This window comes from Durio zibethinus, chromosome 16, assembly GCF_047325235.1.
Source record: "Durio zibethinus cultivar Kanyao isolate XHJ-2024 chromosome 16, ASM4732523v1, whole genome shotgun sequence".
Classification (NCBI taxonomy): Eukaryota; Viridiplantae; Streptophyta; class Magnoliopsida; order Malvales; family Malvaceae; genus Durio; species Durio zibethinus.
The window spans coordinates 23,107,203-23,126,184 of NC_143177.1; the positions used below are offsets into that span (position 1 = coordinate 23,107,203).

The 18,982-nt window shown below is 34.3% G+C and overlaps 1 protein-coding gene and 2 pseudogenes across 1 annotated transcript; 1 reads left to right on the forward strand and 2 right to left on the reverse strand.

Moving 5' to 3' along the window:
• Positions 1 to 1,496: 1,496 nt before the first annotated feature.
• LOC111298711 (alkane hydroxylase MAH1 pseudogene) lies at positions 1,497 to 3,712 on the reverse strand (annotated as a pseudogene).
• Positions 3,713 to 6,874: 3,162 nt separating this feature from the next.
• On the forward strand, positions 6,875 to 14,520 carry LOC111296435 (ARM repeat superfamily protein). The gene is made up of 13 exons (XM_022890738.2): positions 6,875 to 7,213; positions 8,329 to 8,528; positions 8,893 to 8,991; positions 9,985 to 10,036; positions 10,218 to 10,318; positions 11,515 to 11,665; positions 11,770 to 12,075; positions 12,150 to 12,433; positions 12,517 to 12,645; positions 12,838 to 12,960; positions 13,347 to 13,454; positions 13,780 to 13,958; positions 14,215 to 14,520. The coding sequence occupies exons 1-13, from the start codon at positions 7,066 to 7,068 to the stop codon at positions 14,336 to 14,338; spliced, it is 2,004 nt and encodes a 667-aa protein (XP_022746473.2). The 5' UTR covers positions 6,875 to 7,065; the 3' UTR covers positions 14,339 to 14,520.
• Positions 14,521 to 14,822: 302 nt separating this feature from the next.
• LOC111298398 (peptidyl-prolyl cis-trans isomerase CYP40-like) lies at positions 14,823 to 18,982 on the reverse strand (annotated as a pseudogene).

Consider the following 18,982-nt stretch of genomic DNA (forward strand, 5'->3'; position numbering starts at 1 on the left):
GTGTCTTGATTTATCTTTTTTTTTTTTCTTATTGTTTATAACTTTCATCTTTTCTGGAGAAAATTTTTGTTTTCTTAATTTTAACTTACTATATGTTAATTCCCTACAAAATTATACTTGATTTCTTTAAAAAAACTAATTTGAATAATTAAAACTTTATAATAGTAAAAAAAATTGAAAATTTTAATCTATGTTTAATGATATTGATATTAAGAGATATATGATTAATCTATTATTTTTTTAAAATTTAACTAAAATAATATATTAAATAAAATTTTTTTAATAACACCTAATAATAAAAAATTTGATTTTTTTAAAATAAATTTTCGATTTCAAATCTTATAAATGAAATAAATATATTTAAAAAAATTTATTTTTATTATAAAATTTAATTTGATCTGATTTTTGATTAATCTTCAAAATGATTTTTAAATACCGAAAATTTCGTACAAAAAATAAAACTTTTTAATTTACACCTAAACTACACTGATGCTCCCTGAGGTTTGCCTTTCGGATCCAGCGTAAAAAACGATACTTCGATGCGTGAGAATCTCTTTTACCATCTATCCAAACGAAGCACAAATCAAAGCTACGGGCAAGGCATTTACTTCAGCGGTACCAAACCACCTAAGCCCTGACGGATGGAAATGAATATGTCACAGATTTTTCTGTGTATATGGCAGCTTCCGTTCGAGGCTTTTATTTTTTTTAATAGAAAAATTTGAGAGTAATTAAAATATTTAATTTTTAAATTAAAATAAAATATATCGTATTTAATAATTTAAAATAAATAATTATAAATTATGTATTAAAAAAATTTTAATCTATTTTAAATTTTTAATTCGAGCAAACATGCACCTTATATTTAATTAAACGTAAATTTTCATTCATCAAGATGTTTTATAAAGAACATGCATTACACATCTTTATCTCATTTTATAATAATCATAATAAAATCAAATAAAAGATTAAACAACAATTACAATGGTTTATTATTACATTAATTTTGTTAACAAAGTAAAATGAAACACTATGAAAATGGAAAGCAATGCTGGACATCAATCGTCCTTTCTTATTTTCGTGGATTTAAGGATTCAATATCGATTTATAATATCAATATGATGAAAGTCAAATTGATCGTTCATCCAAACGCATTCTAATAATGCCAACGTGGCACAACCATGAACAGCATGCCGCCTACCTTACAATGGAAGCCATTACGTTAACCGCAAGCAAAGTAGTAGGGCTTCCACCTCTTGAGCACAAATTCGAACCCATCCCCTTCCCCTTGGGTTGCATTTGCAATCATCTTTGCTATCTTCAAGTCACAATTCAAGTCGCTACATAGGTCAGGGAACAAGTAAACGCTGTGAGGAAATGTGGTGTTGCTTGGTGGGTCATACTTGAACACTACAACCAACCATCCAAATATTAATTTCAATAAATATAATAAACTTGTTGGAGCCCCGGCCCCAGCCAGTGTAGTGCAACTAGGATGATGAGTCCATGCACATATGTGAAAGCCATGTTCGCAGCCAAGTTTCAAGACTAATTACTCGAATCAAAGAGATTGTAGAATTCAATGTTTTTGCCATTGGCAGGTCACGAGAAGAGGTTTATATAGAAAGGGAGCCAAAGTGACTCCATTAATCAACTCTTAGAATTTCACACAAACTGGACCAATTAGTAGAAAGATAGCGTAATCATTGCTTGTTCATTGATTATTTCTAAATCTGTTTGTGTTTTCGTTACGGGCTAAAAGTGATGGGGTCAGAGGTAGATATATACCATAAGCATTAAGCATTAAAAAAAAAAAACAAAAGTCAAAGGTAGACCATGCCACTTAGAATACGTTTACATGATGTAATGATGACAGTTTAAAAGCAAATGCTTAATCACTTTGAGAAACTAATGATCCATGCTTCATATGGAGAATTGCACTATGCTCACGGTCAGCTTGTGCGCTTCAACCACATGGACGTTGTAGTAATGAAAATATGGATTCAATCGTAGCTTTCACCGTGAGAAAATATTAAACCCAATTCTTTACTGGACAAAATACTAGTCTTCCTTCATTTATAAATAGTTTGTAGTAAGAATTTAAGTACCACAGCTCAAGTCCATCTGTTCTTAATACTAACCATTAAGCCCTCCTTCATTTGATAAAACACACTGTTTGTTGGAGTAATCTTTTGGCCTTCAATTACATGCACATTGTAGTTGTGAATTATTGCTGCTGCTGTAGCCTTCATCAAGAAAAAGGACAAATCTTTTCCTGGACAAATCCTTGGTCCTGCAAGGAAGGCGCAGAATTTACTCGGTGCCTCTCGTTTAATCTTTCCGTCCTTCGTGATCCACCTCTCCGGCTTGAATTCACCGCAATCTTCTCCCCATAAGCATTCCATCCTTCCCATTGCATGTATTCCTATCAAGACTCTCGTATTTTTATCGACTCGATGCCCACTTGGAAGAATGTCTTGCTTGGTACTTGTCCTGAATTCGAAAGGAACTGGTGGACATAGCCTTAACGTTTCACAGAAAGCTGCGTGGAGATATGTTAGTTTACTCAGCTCGTTGAAGCACGAAGGTACTTGCAATATTCCCCCTACTTCTTTCAGTGATAAGTTTCTCTTCACTTCTTCTCTTATCTTGTTTTCAACCATGGGATTCTTGGAGAGAAGATAGAAGAACCAGGTGAGAACTAAACTGTAAGTACCATCACTGGCGAACAAAAAATGTATGATGTTGTCCCTTATAAGACTATCGCTGGGTGTTGGGCCTGTAACCTCGTGTCCTGTCAAGTAACACTTTAAAAAATTGAAATCATTCTCTTCATCTGGGTTTGATGCCATTTCTTTTTTGGATTTTTCGCGTTGAATCGATATAAATTCTGCTAAAAGATCGTCCAAAGCCTTCCAAGCTTCACTTCGTCTCTTCTCTCTCCCAATCTGAAGCCAACTTTGCATCTTCCACAGGGTGTCAGGCATGACATATCTGTAAAACGCTGCCACCATAGTATCACTCATGGCTTTCTGGAATCGATTTTCTGGGAATTCGATGGAGAGTACACGAGGGTTACAACCCGTAGCCATTATGCAACCAATATCAAAAGCATACCTCACAAACAAATCTTGCAAGTTCACCACTAGCTCTCGTCTGGAAACACACTCTAGCACTTTAACAAGCCCTTGCTCTATATGATCCTGAACCATCTTTGAAAGGGATTGGCGGAATTGTTGGTGATTCAAGAAAGCATGAAAAGCTTTCCTATGACGTTTCCATGCCTCACCATCGGAATTGAAAAGTGCTTCTCCAAAAATATCAAATTGGTTCAACCATTCGGAGCCTTTCAAATAAGTTGAACTATTTGTGCACAATAAATAACGCACATTCTCAGGATCACTGGTGAGCAAGAAACTTGAGTTAGAGAACCAAATTCCTTTATACAGAAAGGTACCATTGCTTTTTTTCAGGACTTCGGCGACTATCTCATGAGACCTATGGAGGTTAAGAAGTAATGTTGGAATCATCCCGACAAATGGCCAGTTTCTCGGGAGACCATTGTTGTGGATGAAGCCATAGAGAAAACGAAGAAAAACAATTGCCAAGATAATGCATCCAAGATAGCCAAACACCGCCATCATGTTTTGAGAAGGCAATAAAAGTTCAGTTGCTTATAACATATATTCTCAATCAGGGTACCATATATAGGTGTAGCTAGCCTTGCTCTTCAACGAGAATAAGTCAATGAGAGGTTTTCCAATATATATCCACTTCGCCAAATTGCCATGATTTTAAAATGACCCATAATGATAACTCAACCATTTATGCATATCAATATCAATATCAGTATCAGGCTTTTAGTGCAGGACGTACACATTAAATGTATATGAAAAACCAAAAGAAAAAATATTCTGCTACGTCTTGTGTCAGAGAGACAGACTGTCCCGTCCTCCATTAGCAATTTGCCATCACCACGACCTCCCTCCCTCCTTAATTCCTGTTACTTCCCCCCTAGGCGCTCGTCAATTCCTGTCGGAAATTCCACCTCATTCCAGCAATGTATAAGATTGACTGCAAACTAAATCATCGGCTTATTTTCAACAAATCTGAATGCAGAAACTGGTCCATCTCTACCTTAATATCACATATGGCCCTCGTCCAATTAATCCTCCAATTTGCTGTATGTACGTTTGATGAGCATGTGATCACATTATAGGCTGCAACTACCCACGCATAATTACTTCTAAAGGATATATGAGCAACTGTTCGTCCAAGCCATACATATATGCCCGCTAATTTTAGTTCTAGTATAGAAATCATAAATGCCAAGTGGTCAATTGGAATTTGGCCAAGTACATATAGATTAGATTGTTAAGATAAAACATGTTAGTAGTTTAAAACGTGATACGTTTTATATTTGATAGAAATATTTAATTATTAGTAAATAAACTTAATTTTTATATTAATTTTATTTATATTGTGAATAATTATGTTTGAACAGAAACAATTAGTATATGATAAATGATCATAGCTATTTGAATATAAATAGATAATTATTCATATAAGTCATAATTATTCAAATGATCATAATAATTTGAATAAAAATTTATATCTATTCATTTATTATAAATAGATCTTTTAGTATAATTATTTTTATTATTTTTTATTGAAAAGTTTAAGATTTTGTTGTATTTTAAAAATATAATTATTTTTTACTGCAAAATCAAATTTCTTTTCTATTATTTCTATTAATTATCTATTTTTCTAACAAAAAGTTTGGTGAAAGGCTGCACTAACAAGCTCACCTTCCCACCCCCCTCCCCCCCTCCCCTTGTTTATAAACCAACTCAAAGTTATTTCATTAATTTAGAGTAGCTGTTATGGTAGAGCAAGGTACTCATTCAGAACTGGTGGTATTGTTTCTATTAATTATCTATTTTTCTAACAAAAAGTTCGGTGAAAGGCTGCACTAACAAGCTCACCTTCCCACCCACCCCCCCCCCTCCCCTTGTTTATACACCAACTCAAAGTTATTCCATTAATTTAGAGTTGCTGTTACGGTAGAGCAAGGTACTCATTCAGAACTGGTGGTATGACACTTCAGGAAACTACACCTCATGCCCTGTTAAGTAACAGTTTATGAAATTGAAATCTCTTTACTCAATGCGATTGCTTTGTTGGATTTCTTTCGTTGAATCGAAATATATTCTGCTAAAAGATCGATGAATTATTTCCAAGCATCGCTTCTTTTCTTCTCTAATCCAACCTGAATTCAACTATAGGTTGTTTGGTAAAAATCATAATTAAATTTGAACAATAAAACTCTATATCCTACATATTAAAAATTATTTTACTATCACTTTTTAAAAATACAATTTTAATTCAAACAAATACGCTATCCAAAATACAGTTTAGTTTTATTTTGATGGATAGTGAGATTAATATTAATGAAAATTAAAAATAATTATAAAAATGATATTAATTATTGTAGTCTTGAGATTAAAAATAGTAAAAAGATATGTGTTCGACTGTAAAAACAGTGGTGTAATAAAGTAAAAATGAAAAATGACCATTAAAGATTTATGATTATAAAGAAAAAATGAAAAAAATAAAAAGAATTGTAAGGATAAAACTAGAAAAAAAAAAAAAAGGTATAATGGAACTACGTAATTTTTACTAGATCTTTTAGCTTTAGTGACTCACTGACACTAATCATACCTCAAAAATGAAATCCAAACGAAAGAATGAAACGCTTGAAGTGGAAAAAACAAGTCTCACCTCCCTTATGGTTGGTGAGATATAAATGGAGCCTCAATGTTCTCAAGTCATCTTTAACTACAAAGGTATCTTTAGAAAGGCTAACATCTTGAAAGCCCAAGCTGAAATTGAGGTTGATGCCTGAAGATCCAAACGGACCATTGCTCTGTTGCCCCGCACACAAAATCCTGTTGGGTCAATCTCAAAAATTCATGTTCAGGAGTTGATAAGAGCCCAAGCCCCCAGCCCTAGCCCCCGATCTGGCCTAGTAGTTGGTCACGGGTCATGGCCGACTGTCGGCATTTGAAGCTGGAACCCACTTTCGAAATCAAGTTGAATTGTTAGGCGACGAGTCGACGTGTAACGGAAATGGAAATTAGGGGGGGAGTGATATTGTTATTAGTTAGTTTAGCATCATTTTTTAAGGAAAGAGAAAGAGACTAAGAATGCTCTAAATTGGCTCAATTAACCTTTTTCCTATAGTTCATTCACTTGTTCTCACTTTATTAATTATACTTAAACACAATTATAAACAAAAATATCAAGTTAAAAGGAAAGTTATATAACCTTTATTCAAAATTTATTGTTAAGTCATATTGTTTTGTTTCCTTAATTATAAAATTGTATTTATAAAAAATTATTAAAGATATAATTTAAAAATTTGCTAAGGAATATGATTATAGCACTATCTAAAGTTAATTAACATATTATTTATAGTAATAATAATTAATTTTATTCATGATTTTATAATTATAATCGAGTATTGTATTTATATAATTAATTAAATAAATTATTATTATATCAACTTATAATTATTGAATAATTAATCAATAACTTAAAATATAACTTGACAATTAAACTTATACACAATGAAAATTAAATTTAGAATTCTAAGATTCTAGACTTTTTTTTTTTGCCATTAAGCTAAAGTCTTATGGTAGTAATTATTTTTTATACATTGAGTAAAGAAATTATTTTAGATAATAACTTTAAATGTCAAAATTATCCTTAAAATTATTTTTAAAGGGGATAGTTTTTATATCATGTATAGATATTTAAGTATTAACAATTAGTAATTAAAAATAAAAAAAAAGGGAAAAAGAAAAGAAAAGATAAATAAAAAAATACAAAAAGGTCATTGGCTTGATCGTTCCATTAAAAACTATGCGGAAGCTCGCGAAGATATAAAGGCACGCTCGCGTTTGACATCTTACTTTCCTAACATTCGCAACGCGCATTTTCCTGAGAAAGTGATGGAAAAAACCTTTTACTATACATTTTGAAGCAAAAAGAGAAAGAGGGGAAATGGAAACGGAGGAGAGAGGAAGAAAGGTTGAGGAATCTAGTGGGAACAAGAGATTGAGTGAAAGCCCTCCCGATGATGATTGCTGCCCAATTTGCTTTGGCTCCTTCACTGTTCCTTGTCGATCCAATTGCGGTCATTGGTATTGTGGTAATTCTTTTAAACTCCTTCCTTTTCTTTTACCGATTTATTTGCTTATTACAGTCTGAGTTTGATTTTGTTCGGTTGGTTAGAAAAATTGAAGAAAGAGAAAGAAGGGAAAGAAATAGGGTTTTTTTCTCTGAAATTTAACATTAATTTTGAGTTACAAGCATGAATTAGGATTTTAGGTTTAGGGTTTTTTTCAACTGAATGCTTTTCAAATTACTTAAAATTCTCACTGGTTAAACATGAATTTGTTGGTTCATTCAAGATTCCATAGGAAACCATTTTCAAATAGTCTGTTATGTTTTAAATGTAATTTGAGTATAAAAAATTTCTTGTTTATTATTCACATACTAGGCTTTATTTTGTTCTTTTCGCGACTTAAATAAGGAGGTACATTGGTTGAAGAAAAGAATTCGTGCTACTAGGAAACAAGTCTCTTTTGCCTTATTGCTTTATTCTGTCTTTTACTTTATAATTTATAGTGAAATTGATAAAGAAGCGGGAGGCTTTTTATGGGATCTTTTTTGGGCTCCAAACTCTTTCTTATTTACAAGTTTCAATCTACAAGCATTTTCAATGAGGATTTGTTTCTTTTGCTATATTTTTCCCCTTTGTTTGCAGGTAACTTAATGAGATTGTTGTTGAGTACTGTAAACAGGAATAGATCTTAGAAATTTACCAGAACTTATGAATCGCCAGGTGGCAAAATTTTCAAATATTAGTAGAAAGGAGGTTGTTGAGTGCATTTAAGCCTTTTTTTACTTCATCATAGGAGGACAAGGGTGGTGTTGTGGGGTTTTGGTGTTTTTGCTTTTTGCAGTTTACCAGTTACTGTACATTATCTCTTAGTCATTGCTGTCATTTCTGTAGCAGAAACTCATTCATTAACTTTAGTTATTGCTATAGGTGTTCTGTTTCTTGTTGTGTAGCCAATGCCTCTGATTGCCAAAATTTGAGTTGAGTTAGAACTCTTAGTTGCTTTTGGTATAAAGGATTGTGTTTCAGTGAATTATAGTCTGCAACTACTACCCAATTGGGGAACAAACTTACGTGTTTGACCTCTAATCAACTGTCCTCAACTTGGTTATTTTTCCCCACTTCCTTTTTGGTTGTGGCAGGCAGTTGTATTTTGCAATTCTGGAACTATTCCTCAACATCTAAGCCATGCAAGTGCCCCATGTGTGCTTGCAAGATTGTTAATTTGATGCCAGAGGCATCATTGCAACAACAACAACAGGACCAGGAAGTTACTGAGGTGCTTAAAAGTGTACAGAGGTATAACCTTCTTTTTCTTGGAGGTGCACGTGGATTCGTTCAGGTATGTGTGCTGATGCAGCCTTTTGGAGATTTCTCTAGTGAACATATATGCTGAGTGATTGTTGTTGTTTCTTTCTTTTTCTTTCCTTTGACACACATTACTTTGAAATCAATGCCCTTAATTCGGTAATCTTTTTAAGAATACTGTCTTTCTTGTAAATGTTTCTTATATTTTACTATATAATTAATGGCTCTGACATTGGCTCAAAGGTGAATTACAGAAGAATGTCATTTTGTGTTGTTCATCCTATCAATCTTCATGCTTGCTTCTTGATTATTGGTTTCTTTATCTTATAAATGCAATATATGATTTTTGTTCTGTTGTGAGCAGGCTGTGAACATTTTCTTCCTTCTTTTCTTAGCAGAAAGTGCTTGAGTTACCATTCTTCATCAAGAGAATGTTCCAGGGATTGATGGATCCTGATGCAAATGATACATATATTGCTGAGATGCGCCTTTTTGCAGTTAAGTTTATTCAATATCTATGCTGTGAATATATATATATATATATACATGCGTACCAACTAATACAGATATACAACAGTGGTGTCTACACACCGACGTGTTTATGTAATCTGCACATGCGCAGACAAGCATGCATGAGCATGTTATGTCTGGTGGTTTGCATGTTCTTGTCTTCTTGATTTCCTGTTAATGATATGTGTTACCATATTCAATTAGATAATTGAGAACTTCCTTCAATGTCCAAACCATGCATTATCTGCTATTTTCTTCTGATGTATGTCATACGTTAACTTTACATCTTCAATGCAAAAAGGAAATAGTTAGAACTTTTGAGGATTCTTATGAAGTATTCCCATTTATACTAATTACAAAGCGGAAGTAGTCAAGCTACTATCAGTAAGTGTTAAGAAGGGATGATGAAAGGAGACTGGGAAGAGACATTTTAGCATTTTAAAATGTCAGTATGCTATTGACATGGGAGGGGTAGTTAAGAATCATCTGATAGATCCCTTCTCAAGCATGGAATGTATGATGGGATACACATATAGCAATTTATGCATTTAAAAGGAAAAAGATATGAAAAAACGAGTAGGATCATCTGCTTTATGAGAGTAAACAACGCTCAGAATGCAGGGTAGAAAACAGAGGAAAAGGCTGGATATGTTGATATGATCAAATGTATAAGTTCATGTTTTTTCTTTTCAGTACCTGGAAAACATGACATGCTATGATTCACTTCTAATGTTTTTGTGGTGGCATGTTTTGAATTCTCGTTTATAATCATATACAACCATCATCAGAAGCTTGAAGTATAACAAACTACTAGGTTGTTATGATGGTTGAGGCAATAATGAATAAGATGTAAAGATGTCAATAGTAGAAGTTAGGTGACTAGTCAATAGTCAAAGTTAGGTGACTAAGTGTGAAGTATCTGTTTCTTTCGTGACTGTTCACCTATTTTAAAGTCTTACTACCATCTCTCATGTTTTCAGATGGTGCTAAGTATCATCTACAGAGCTACACGATTTGATTTTATCCCAACAGGTATATTTTTTTCTCTTGAGAAATACTTATCATTCATAGGGTCAAGTAAATGATGGTTGTACTATGTGTCCACATCATGGGTTTTTTTGATAATTTTGGTGTTGGAGAGCTAATGCATAGCAGGATGTTTGTTGGAGAGCCAATCAGACAAAATGGTGTGTTTTTTTTTTTTGTTTTGCAGGGGGCCTGGGAATTGGAAGGGTGTTTGATTTTTCCGCTATTACTCTGGTACTCATCCTGCGTCTGGTGGGCATCTATCGCAGGAGACGACTTACGCAGCGTGTGAGGCGCCTAGCAGCCATGGAACTTTTACAGGAATGAACTTCTATGTGGGCTTTTTTTTTATTTTTAAAACACATGTTATGTCTTCCTATTCCGGGTGACTGAAAATAGCTGTAAACGAGCCAATTATGTGTGAAGGAACTTACATTACATTAGGTTGTACATACCAGTTGAATAAATAAAAAAGAAGATCTGTTTGCGGGGCACTAGTTGTTTTATGTACATAGAAAAGTTGCAAGTTGCAACTCTTTGCGAAAAATTATTCGTTAATAAAAAAAATGAATTAATTGGTAATTTTAATATCTCTTCAAATATAAAGTACTTTTTTTTCATGTATTAAAATTATTTTTAGGTATTTTATTCTATATAATAAGTTTGATTATTTCTATATTATATTAAAAAAATTGGACTGAGTGTAAATAGGCTTGCTTGATATGCAGCTGAAATTTAGGCAGACGGTAGATATAGTAATTTTAATTTGTGTATTAATGTTGTGTTTCTTATATATAGAAATATAATATATTTAACACAATATATATTATATTTCTTAATTTTTTATTAAAATTTTCTCATCCCGTCGCATCTTAATTTAAAACCAAAGCATTAAAGAAAAATGAGTGATTTCAATACACTTTTATTTTTTTTCTTTACATTCACATTTTTTAAAAAATTTTTTAGATGAAGTTACTTATTTATTTTTTATTTTAATTTTAAAGTATTTGGATATACATTTGCGGTGGCTTTTATATCCGATAAATTAAAAATATTTACATTTAGGTTTGGAAAATAAAATAATTGAGAGAAAATATTTTATAAAAAGTTTTAAATTTTTAAATATATAAATTTTTAAATTTTTTAAAATTTTTGCATATATAATTTCAAAAACTTTTAAGAAAATTTTAATTTGTTAAAAAAGCTTGAAGAAAAAAATAAATAACTCCATCAAAAATATTTTTTAAAAATATAAAAATATAGAGAAAAAAATTGGGATGTATTTAGATTTTTCCCTCGTTTAAAACCGAAGTACCAAAGAAAATTCCCATAAAACCCCCGCAAAATTTAAATCCCTTGACTGATGGTGTTCGGAATTCAAAAATATTACTGGTACTAACTCACAGATCTTTCACTACTCTTTTTTGTTCAGCCCAAGTCCGTCATTCCTCTGGTCAGGATCCCAAGTCCGCAGATAGAGAAAGAAGATGGGTCCAACGAAGAACGTCCATACAATCTCGCAAGAAGCATTCGATGAGCTTGTGAAAGAGAACGTGGAAGACCTCGGGATGGACCCCACCGAAGCCCTGGAAGACGCCATCCAAACCCTCTCCCTCCAGGGCGTCAATCTCTCCGGTCTTCTCCGATTCCCTTCCTTCTCTTTCATTTTCTTCATCTCAATCCTTTTTCTGTATTGAGTTTCTAATTTTAACGGAGTTTTGAACGATTGATTGTAACAGGGATCGTGAAGTGTGTTCCAGGGGATGGTGGTGTCACGGACCACCCGGCAATGCAATGCTTGGAGAAACTGAACCAACTAAATACTGACTTCAAGGATCAATTCGACGCCCAAGATTTAGTCCAAATCACGGCGTTACTTAATAACCTAAGTGAATTATGTAGTGCTAAAGAAGAATCGGGAAATGCGGCTATCATAGCTAAAAATGGCGGTATCGAATTGGTTTGTTCAATCTGTTCTAAGATTCCAACTGAATCAAGACAGACTTTCGTTTCTTGTTTAAAGACCATGGCACCATTGCTCACCGGTATGAGACAATTCAACCTAATTATATGTATGTGTTGGAATTATTTTATTTATATTCTTCTTGTTGCCTTTTAGATGTTCGAAGTACAGAGACTTTTAGGGCAAGTGGAGGACCGATGATTGTGGTTGGTATTCTTAGTGATGGGATTCGAGATTTAGATATCTTGAATTCTGGTTTTGCTGTTATTGCCGCAGCTGCAACTGGTAATGAAGTTGTTAAACAATCGTTTATGGAGTTAGGAGTTGATGAGATGATTCTTCAAGTTTTGAGTGGACAGACTAAAGGCGATGTTCAAAGTTTATATGATGCTATACGTGTTATGTTAACCTCTGATGATAATCGAGTTGTTGCTTCTCAAGTAAGTAAAATACGTGCAATATATCTTTAAGGTACTACCATTATTGTTCCTCAAAATGGTTCTGGCGAATTTGTTTCCTTCAGGTTTATGGTTATGCACGAAAATTTGCAAAAATTGGAATTGCAAGAGCTCTTGTGGAATCACTTCATGGAGGGCTTAGTTCGCCTAGTCTTGTTTCAGTGAGCATAGCACTAAAAGCTGTTGCTGTGAATGTAAGTTTATTAAAATTGGTTGAGATATAAGAGACTACTTGATATCAGTTAATATAAGCTCTTGTAGCTTTTAATTTGAATAGTGAAAAAAATTTCCAATTGAAGTTGTATAACGACAGTTTTCATGCACAATCACATATGTGTGATAAACATTGGCCTTCAAGTTTACTATGAAGTGTCCATTTCCTGCAGGATGAAATATGTAAGTCCATTGCTGATGCTGGTGGAATTGATGCACTTCTGAAGTGTGTTGATGATAGTGGTGAACAAGGCAACAAAACCGTAGCTAGAACTTGCTGTTTGTTGTTATCCAAGGTATGGATCTAAAATGTTCTGATGAAGGTTTTTTCCTTTATTATAACCTGCGACTCAAAGTTCAGAGTTTTCATTTTTCTCTTTGCTTTCATGAAGTGAAATATTTTGTGCAGCAAGATTATGTTTACAGCTGTCTTTCTGTTTTGTCATCTGAGAATGCGGAATGGTCGTTTTAAGAGTTGTACAATACTTCTGTTCAAAATGGGTTTTTGATTTTGGGTGATATGTGATACTTGAATAGTGTGCATTCATTATATTGTAAATCCTCAAATGTAAACTATATGGATAGTGAATTACAAGCTTGTACTTGCATGAAGCTTTTGCTTTGTGAATTTTACCTTCATTTCTTACATGAAGCATAAATGCATTTTTTTTTCTTTGGCTAGTTGGCAGGAAGTGACTCAAATAAGAGTGCTATAGTTGAGAAAGGAGGAATGGATAGGCTGATCAAATTGTCAGCAAGATTTTCTGATGACCCATCTGTGCTGCAAGAGGTAAGGGACTGGCAAATCTTATACCAGTGAAATTCTCGATTTTTGTTCACTATCATTTTAATTTTGTGCTAAATTAGTATTTACTGTCCATGAAGTATTGGTATAACATGATAGTCACACTGTCATCCTGGCTGTTGTGTGGTGCAAAGAACCATATTCTTCAGAGATGCATGTTTTTTGTTTGGAAACAGCTAGCTCCAATGCTCCATAGAATACTCCCATGTATATAGTGGATGGAAAAGTTGTGCATTATTATGATAAAATATATGCATTCATAACAAGATAGGATTGGCATCATAATGTATCATTTTTCTAATGATTTTAGGTAATGGCCATTATTTCTGTACTCTGCTTGAGATCACCAGACAATGCAACTTGCGCCATCGAAGCTGGAGCAGGGGAACTTGCTATCCAAGCCATGCAGAAGTTTCCTACTGCTCAGCAGATGCAGAGAAGTTCCTGTCTCATGATTCGGAATCTTGTTGTGAGGAACCCAGAAAACAGGCAAGTTTTATAAATAGATGCAGATAAGTTCTTTACAGTTTCTGTTTCAGCACTTGGTTTTAGTTGGTTGGATAATTCAACTTGAGTATTAATGTTATTATTTCCCTCTCTCGATTGCTGTCTAATTTCTGCTATCAGTATTTTTTTATTTTCTTTTCCCTTTTCCTCATAAAGGTCCCAAAAAAGTTTTCGTAATATTAGAATACGCAATCTAGTGAAACCTTGATTCATGGGAAACCAATGCTTTCATGTGCAGAACCCTTCTGCTGAATAATGGTATTGACAAGCTTATCAGGAAGGCCAAGGAAAATCATGAAAGCTGCAAGGATGCTGCTACTGATGCATTAAGGGATTTGGGGCTTGATAACTATAACTCATAGTTAAGCTGCAAGGCTTCATTCCTTTTTTTTGGGGTTTGCATTCATTAGTGAGTTACAATCTTTTTTTTTTGGATGAACCAAGCTTTTTTCTTTTTCGAGTTCAATGGGTTATATTTGTGCTGTTTCTTGGTGAGGTTAACTTCCCATAATTTTGGAGGTATCCATTTGTTATAATGTGTTTTAAATGTTCCATAACATAGAAAAAGTAATGTGATGGGCACTAACATAAATATAGTGAGGGGGAGGTATCGGTGTTTTTTTGCCGAAAAAAATGTTGAGATGGTGGATGCTATTCCCTGGCACATGATCATCAACGAATAAAACACTCTGGGCGGCACATGAAAGAAAAGCAGACTGATAAATTTTCATATGAATAACTCACTGGATGAATTTGTCCAAGACAAAATTATACATTTTGATACCAATTTTGTACGGAAACACAGAAGGAACTGATCAGTGTTGGCCCAAATATCCTAGGTCCTGATTAACTTGTATGAAAACTTTCATTAGAAACAAGAATTGGTTCCAGACTCAGATTTGTACGGTTGAATTTTGCTGCCTGGAATACTTCCTCTGCTTCCATTGAAACCTGAAGAAGATTAGCGAAATCAAAACGACTCGTCGCCTTTAAGATTTCCTTGCTGATCTCAATAGTTGTCCCAAGAACTCATCAGTGATTTTGGAATATTAGCATCGAACAGTTGTATCGAAAAGCAGAGGTTGTACATCCATATCTAGTATTTTATCAAAAGGCAAGGGATTCTAATCAAGAAAGCTTGAATCAGTCGACACTATCTCATTAGGGCATAGCAAACGACAATTGATGCTCTTAACCATCATGGTTATCATCACTTGCATTGAATATCCTAGATAACGTCAATGTTTAATCACCTCTAGGATACAAAGAGTAAAAGTGATTTCCTAACCTGACATGGTATCTAGCCAGTAAATTAGTGCTGCCTAGGTTGCAAAATTATTCAAACCTAAAGTGTTCAAGAATTGATAGAGTCAGTCAAAGAGCGAAAAATGAAGCTTACAGAGTTATTTATGAATATCTAGGATTTTGTCTTTCTCAAACTTGAACTCTTCTCTACAAAGCCAAAGCATAGCATTTACAGGCCAACCACGGTGAATTGAGAATCATACTACTTTATTTATAAGAAAAAGATGATACCATATACATCAAAGAAATGTTGTCACCTTTATCAATCACTTCTTTCTCCCAACAAATATCTAACTAGTGTAGAGCCTTCTTGTACTTTATGAGAGCCATCTTATAGTCTTGTTTCCATTAAGGAAACTCATTAGCACAAATGAGACTTCAAAGGAGAAACTTAAAAGGAAGAAGAGAAAAAGGAGAGAAAGAATAAGCAATAAATCCAGGAAGCACCATCTTGAAATATCAAGCGTAGCAAGACGGTTGTATAAGCATAATCCCATTTGGCAATGAACTCATTACTGCATTAATAAACATGAATGAGCCCATTACCTTATAATGTTCATTTCCAAAAACTTTAATAGAATTCATAACAATCATACACCAAGGCAGTTCATCAGGAATCTCATCAAGGTCAGCTGGCCAATCAACATAAATATCACCAGCATTAAAAAAATTCGATATCCCGTCATCTGCCTCTTCTAAATTTCTCCACGATAGCAATTATAACATCAACAGTGGGATAATCAGGTTCACTAGTTTTTACATGTTCGATTGAATGAACAATTCCCATTCCTTTGACAAGCTTGCCAAATACAACATGTTTCCCATCTCAATGAGAAATGCGAGAAGTAGTGACGAAGAATTGAGACCCATTTCTGTTATGATCAGTATTTATTGAGATATGATTCACATGTAAATAAAAAATTTAAATGAGATGAAAGATTCAAGAAACTAATAACTTAAGCTTTTAAGCTCAAGTGATGTCTAACATGTATACATGCTTTTTGGTATGCTTCTATAAACTTCAAGTGTGATTTTTCTATAAACTTCAAGTGTGGTTTATCTCCCTTATAAGTGATAGGAGTGTAAGTAGAGAATACCTAGGGGCGCCAGACAACTCTGTAAGGAACTCGACAAAATAGTCCTGTAACTTCGGGAGAAAAGGTGCCTCCTCACAAAGGGGGTCGTAGTGACCAGGCTTGGGCGACTATATACCAAAAACACAGGTCTCCACAAAGTCGTAAGACTATGTACGGGGGCTGACTCCTGCCTAGTGCCGGAAAGTCAAGGAAGTTGGTGACCTGATGACAGGGGAGCTAGCGATCGAAGCCTCGGTGAACGGCGGCCGTAACTATAACGGTCCTAAGATAGCAAAATTCCTTGTCGGGTAAGTTTTGACCTGCACGAAAGGCGTAACGATCTGAGCACTATCTCGGAGAGAGGCTCGGTGAAATAGACATGTCTGTGAAGATGCAAACTACCCACACTTGGACAGAAAGACCTTATGAAGCTTCACTGTTTCCTAGGATTGGCTTTGCGCTTTTCCTGCGCAGCTTAGGTGGAAGACGAAGAAGACCTCCTTCCGGGGGGCTCGAGCCATCAGTGAGATACTACTCTGGAATAGCTAGAATTCTAGCCTTGTGTCAGAACCTACGGGCCAAGGGACAGTCTCTCCAACAAGTGATATCGTAGTCAAGGTTACAACGGGTTCGAGTTCCAGTGGTGTTACTAGGACGGAGATTACTCCATGTGCTTGAACATCGGTATTAAAAGATTCAATTTAGATGAAGCGAGTCTATGATAATATGGTTTATCTCTCTAACAAGGAGATTACTCCATGTGCTCTTATTAAAAGATTGAACTTGGATGAAGTGAGTTTATGATAATGTGATTTATTTTTTCAACAAGTGATATTAAAGCTAAAGATACAACGGGTTTGAATCCCAATAGTGTTGCTTGGGGGAGATTACTCCATGTTATCGAACGTCGATATTAAAAGATTCTACTTGGATCGAAGCCAATGTTACGACGGGTTCGAGTCTCAATGGTGTTGCTGAGGTCCATATACTCGAACGTCGGTATTAAAAAGTTCAACTTGGATGTAGCAAGTCTATGATAATGTAGTTTATCTTCCTAACAAGTGATATCAGAGCAAAAAATATGACGGGTTTGAGTCTCAATAGTGTTGCTGGGAGGGGAGATTATTCCATGTACTCAAACGTTGATATTAAAATGTTTGACTTGGATGCAGCGACGGGTTTGAGTCTCAGTAATATTGTTGGGGAGGGAGATTACTCCATGTGCTCGAATGCCGGTATTAAAAGATTTGACTTGGATGCAGCGAGTCTATGATAATATGCAAAAAAAAAATGTTAGTATTAAAAGGTTTGACTTGGATGTAGCGAGTCTATGATAATATGTAGAAACGAAACACTCAAGTGAGTGATGTATTAAGTCAACCTAGAGTGTAAGTTTGAAAGAGCACTGAGATAACCGACAACCTAGGCAGCTAGGTTAAGTGCTGTACCCTGACCCAAAAGTACATTAGAAATGTGAGTTTGTCTAATCCAAAGGAGGTGTTGATAGGATTTACTTATATGAGAAAGTCGAAATGAGACTTGATTAGAACTCACAAGTAAACAAGGGAGATTGTTGGGATATGATTTACATGTGAGTAAAGAATCTCACATCATTAGAAAATCTAAATGAAATGTCCTCTATATGCATGAAGGACCTAATGACCTAATAACCTAATAATTTAAGCTTTTTAACTCAAGTGATACCTAACATATATGTATGAACTCTCTTATATATTCTCATAGACTCTAAGTATGGTTTATTTCCCAAAAACATTTGCCATAGATAACATTCCTTTCCTTTCATGTTTCAATTAAAAATTTTATCTTCAAATTTCAACCCATAAATTGACTCTCTTCCAATACCATCTCCAGCATATATATGCCTACCTTGTACCATAAATTCTTTAATAACTCGATGAAAACGAACTCCCTGAATTAAAAGGATATATATAATCACTAATCAATGAAACTCGCATAGATAACATTCCTTTCCTTTCATGTATATATCATACCGTTAAGTCAAAGAATGAGTATGGAGGGATTTTTTCAAAAAAAAAAAAATGCAAAATCAAAGAAAAATTGTTCTTGTTCAAAAGATCCATCACAAAAATCAAGTAGCGATATCGACTCAAGACTGAAAATTAATGTTCAACATTAATTACATTCATACAATATCAGGAAACAAACAATGTAAATATATCCTGGATTTCTCTCTACTCAAATAGTCAGACTCTTCCTACCCAAAACAACTAATTCAAAGAGTAAAAAAGAAAAGAAACAATCTTTCATTCCAACAATACAAGAGAAGCAAAAAATCCCATGACTTCAAATAAGTTCAATGACATGAAAGTCATTTCATATAAATCATAAGAAAACCAACATAAACCCAGATAAGCAAACACCCTACATTAAAAAAAGAAAAAGCGGGGGTGGGGAAGAGAAAGAGAAAGGGACCTTATAGCGAAGAGGCACAGAAGTGTTAGGAGTAATGCCCTTTTCACCGGTGCAAAGAGCCCTGAAATTCTCTGCAGTTTTGGGTACCACATCATTGAACCGTTCCACTATTATCCTTCCTTCTAGCTCTTTTCCTATACTTACATGCAAATAACACCTTTGCCTCCTCAT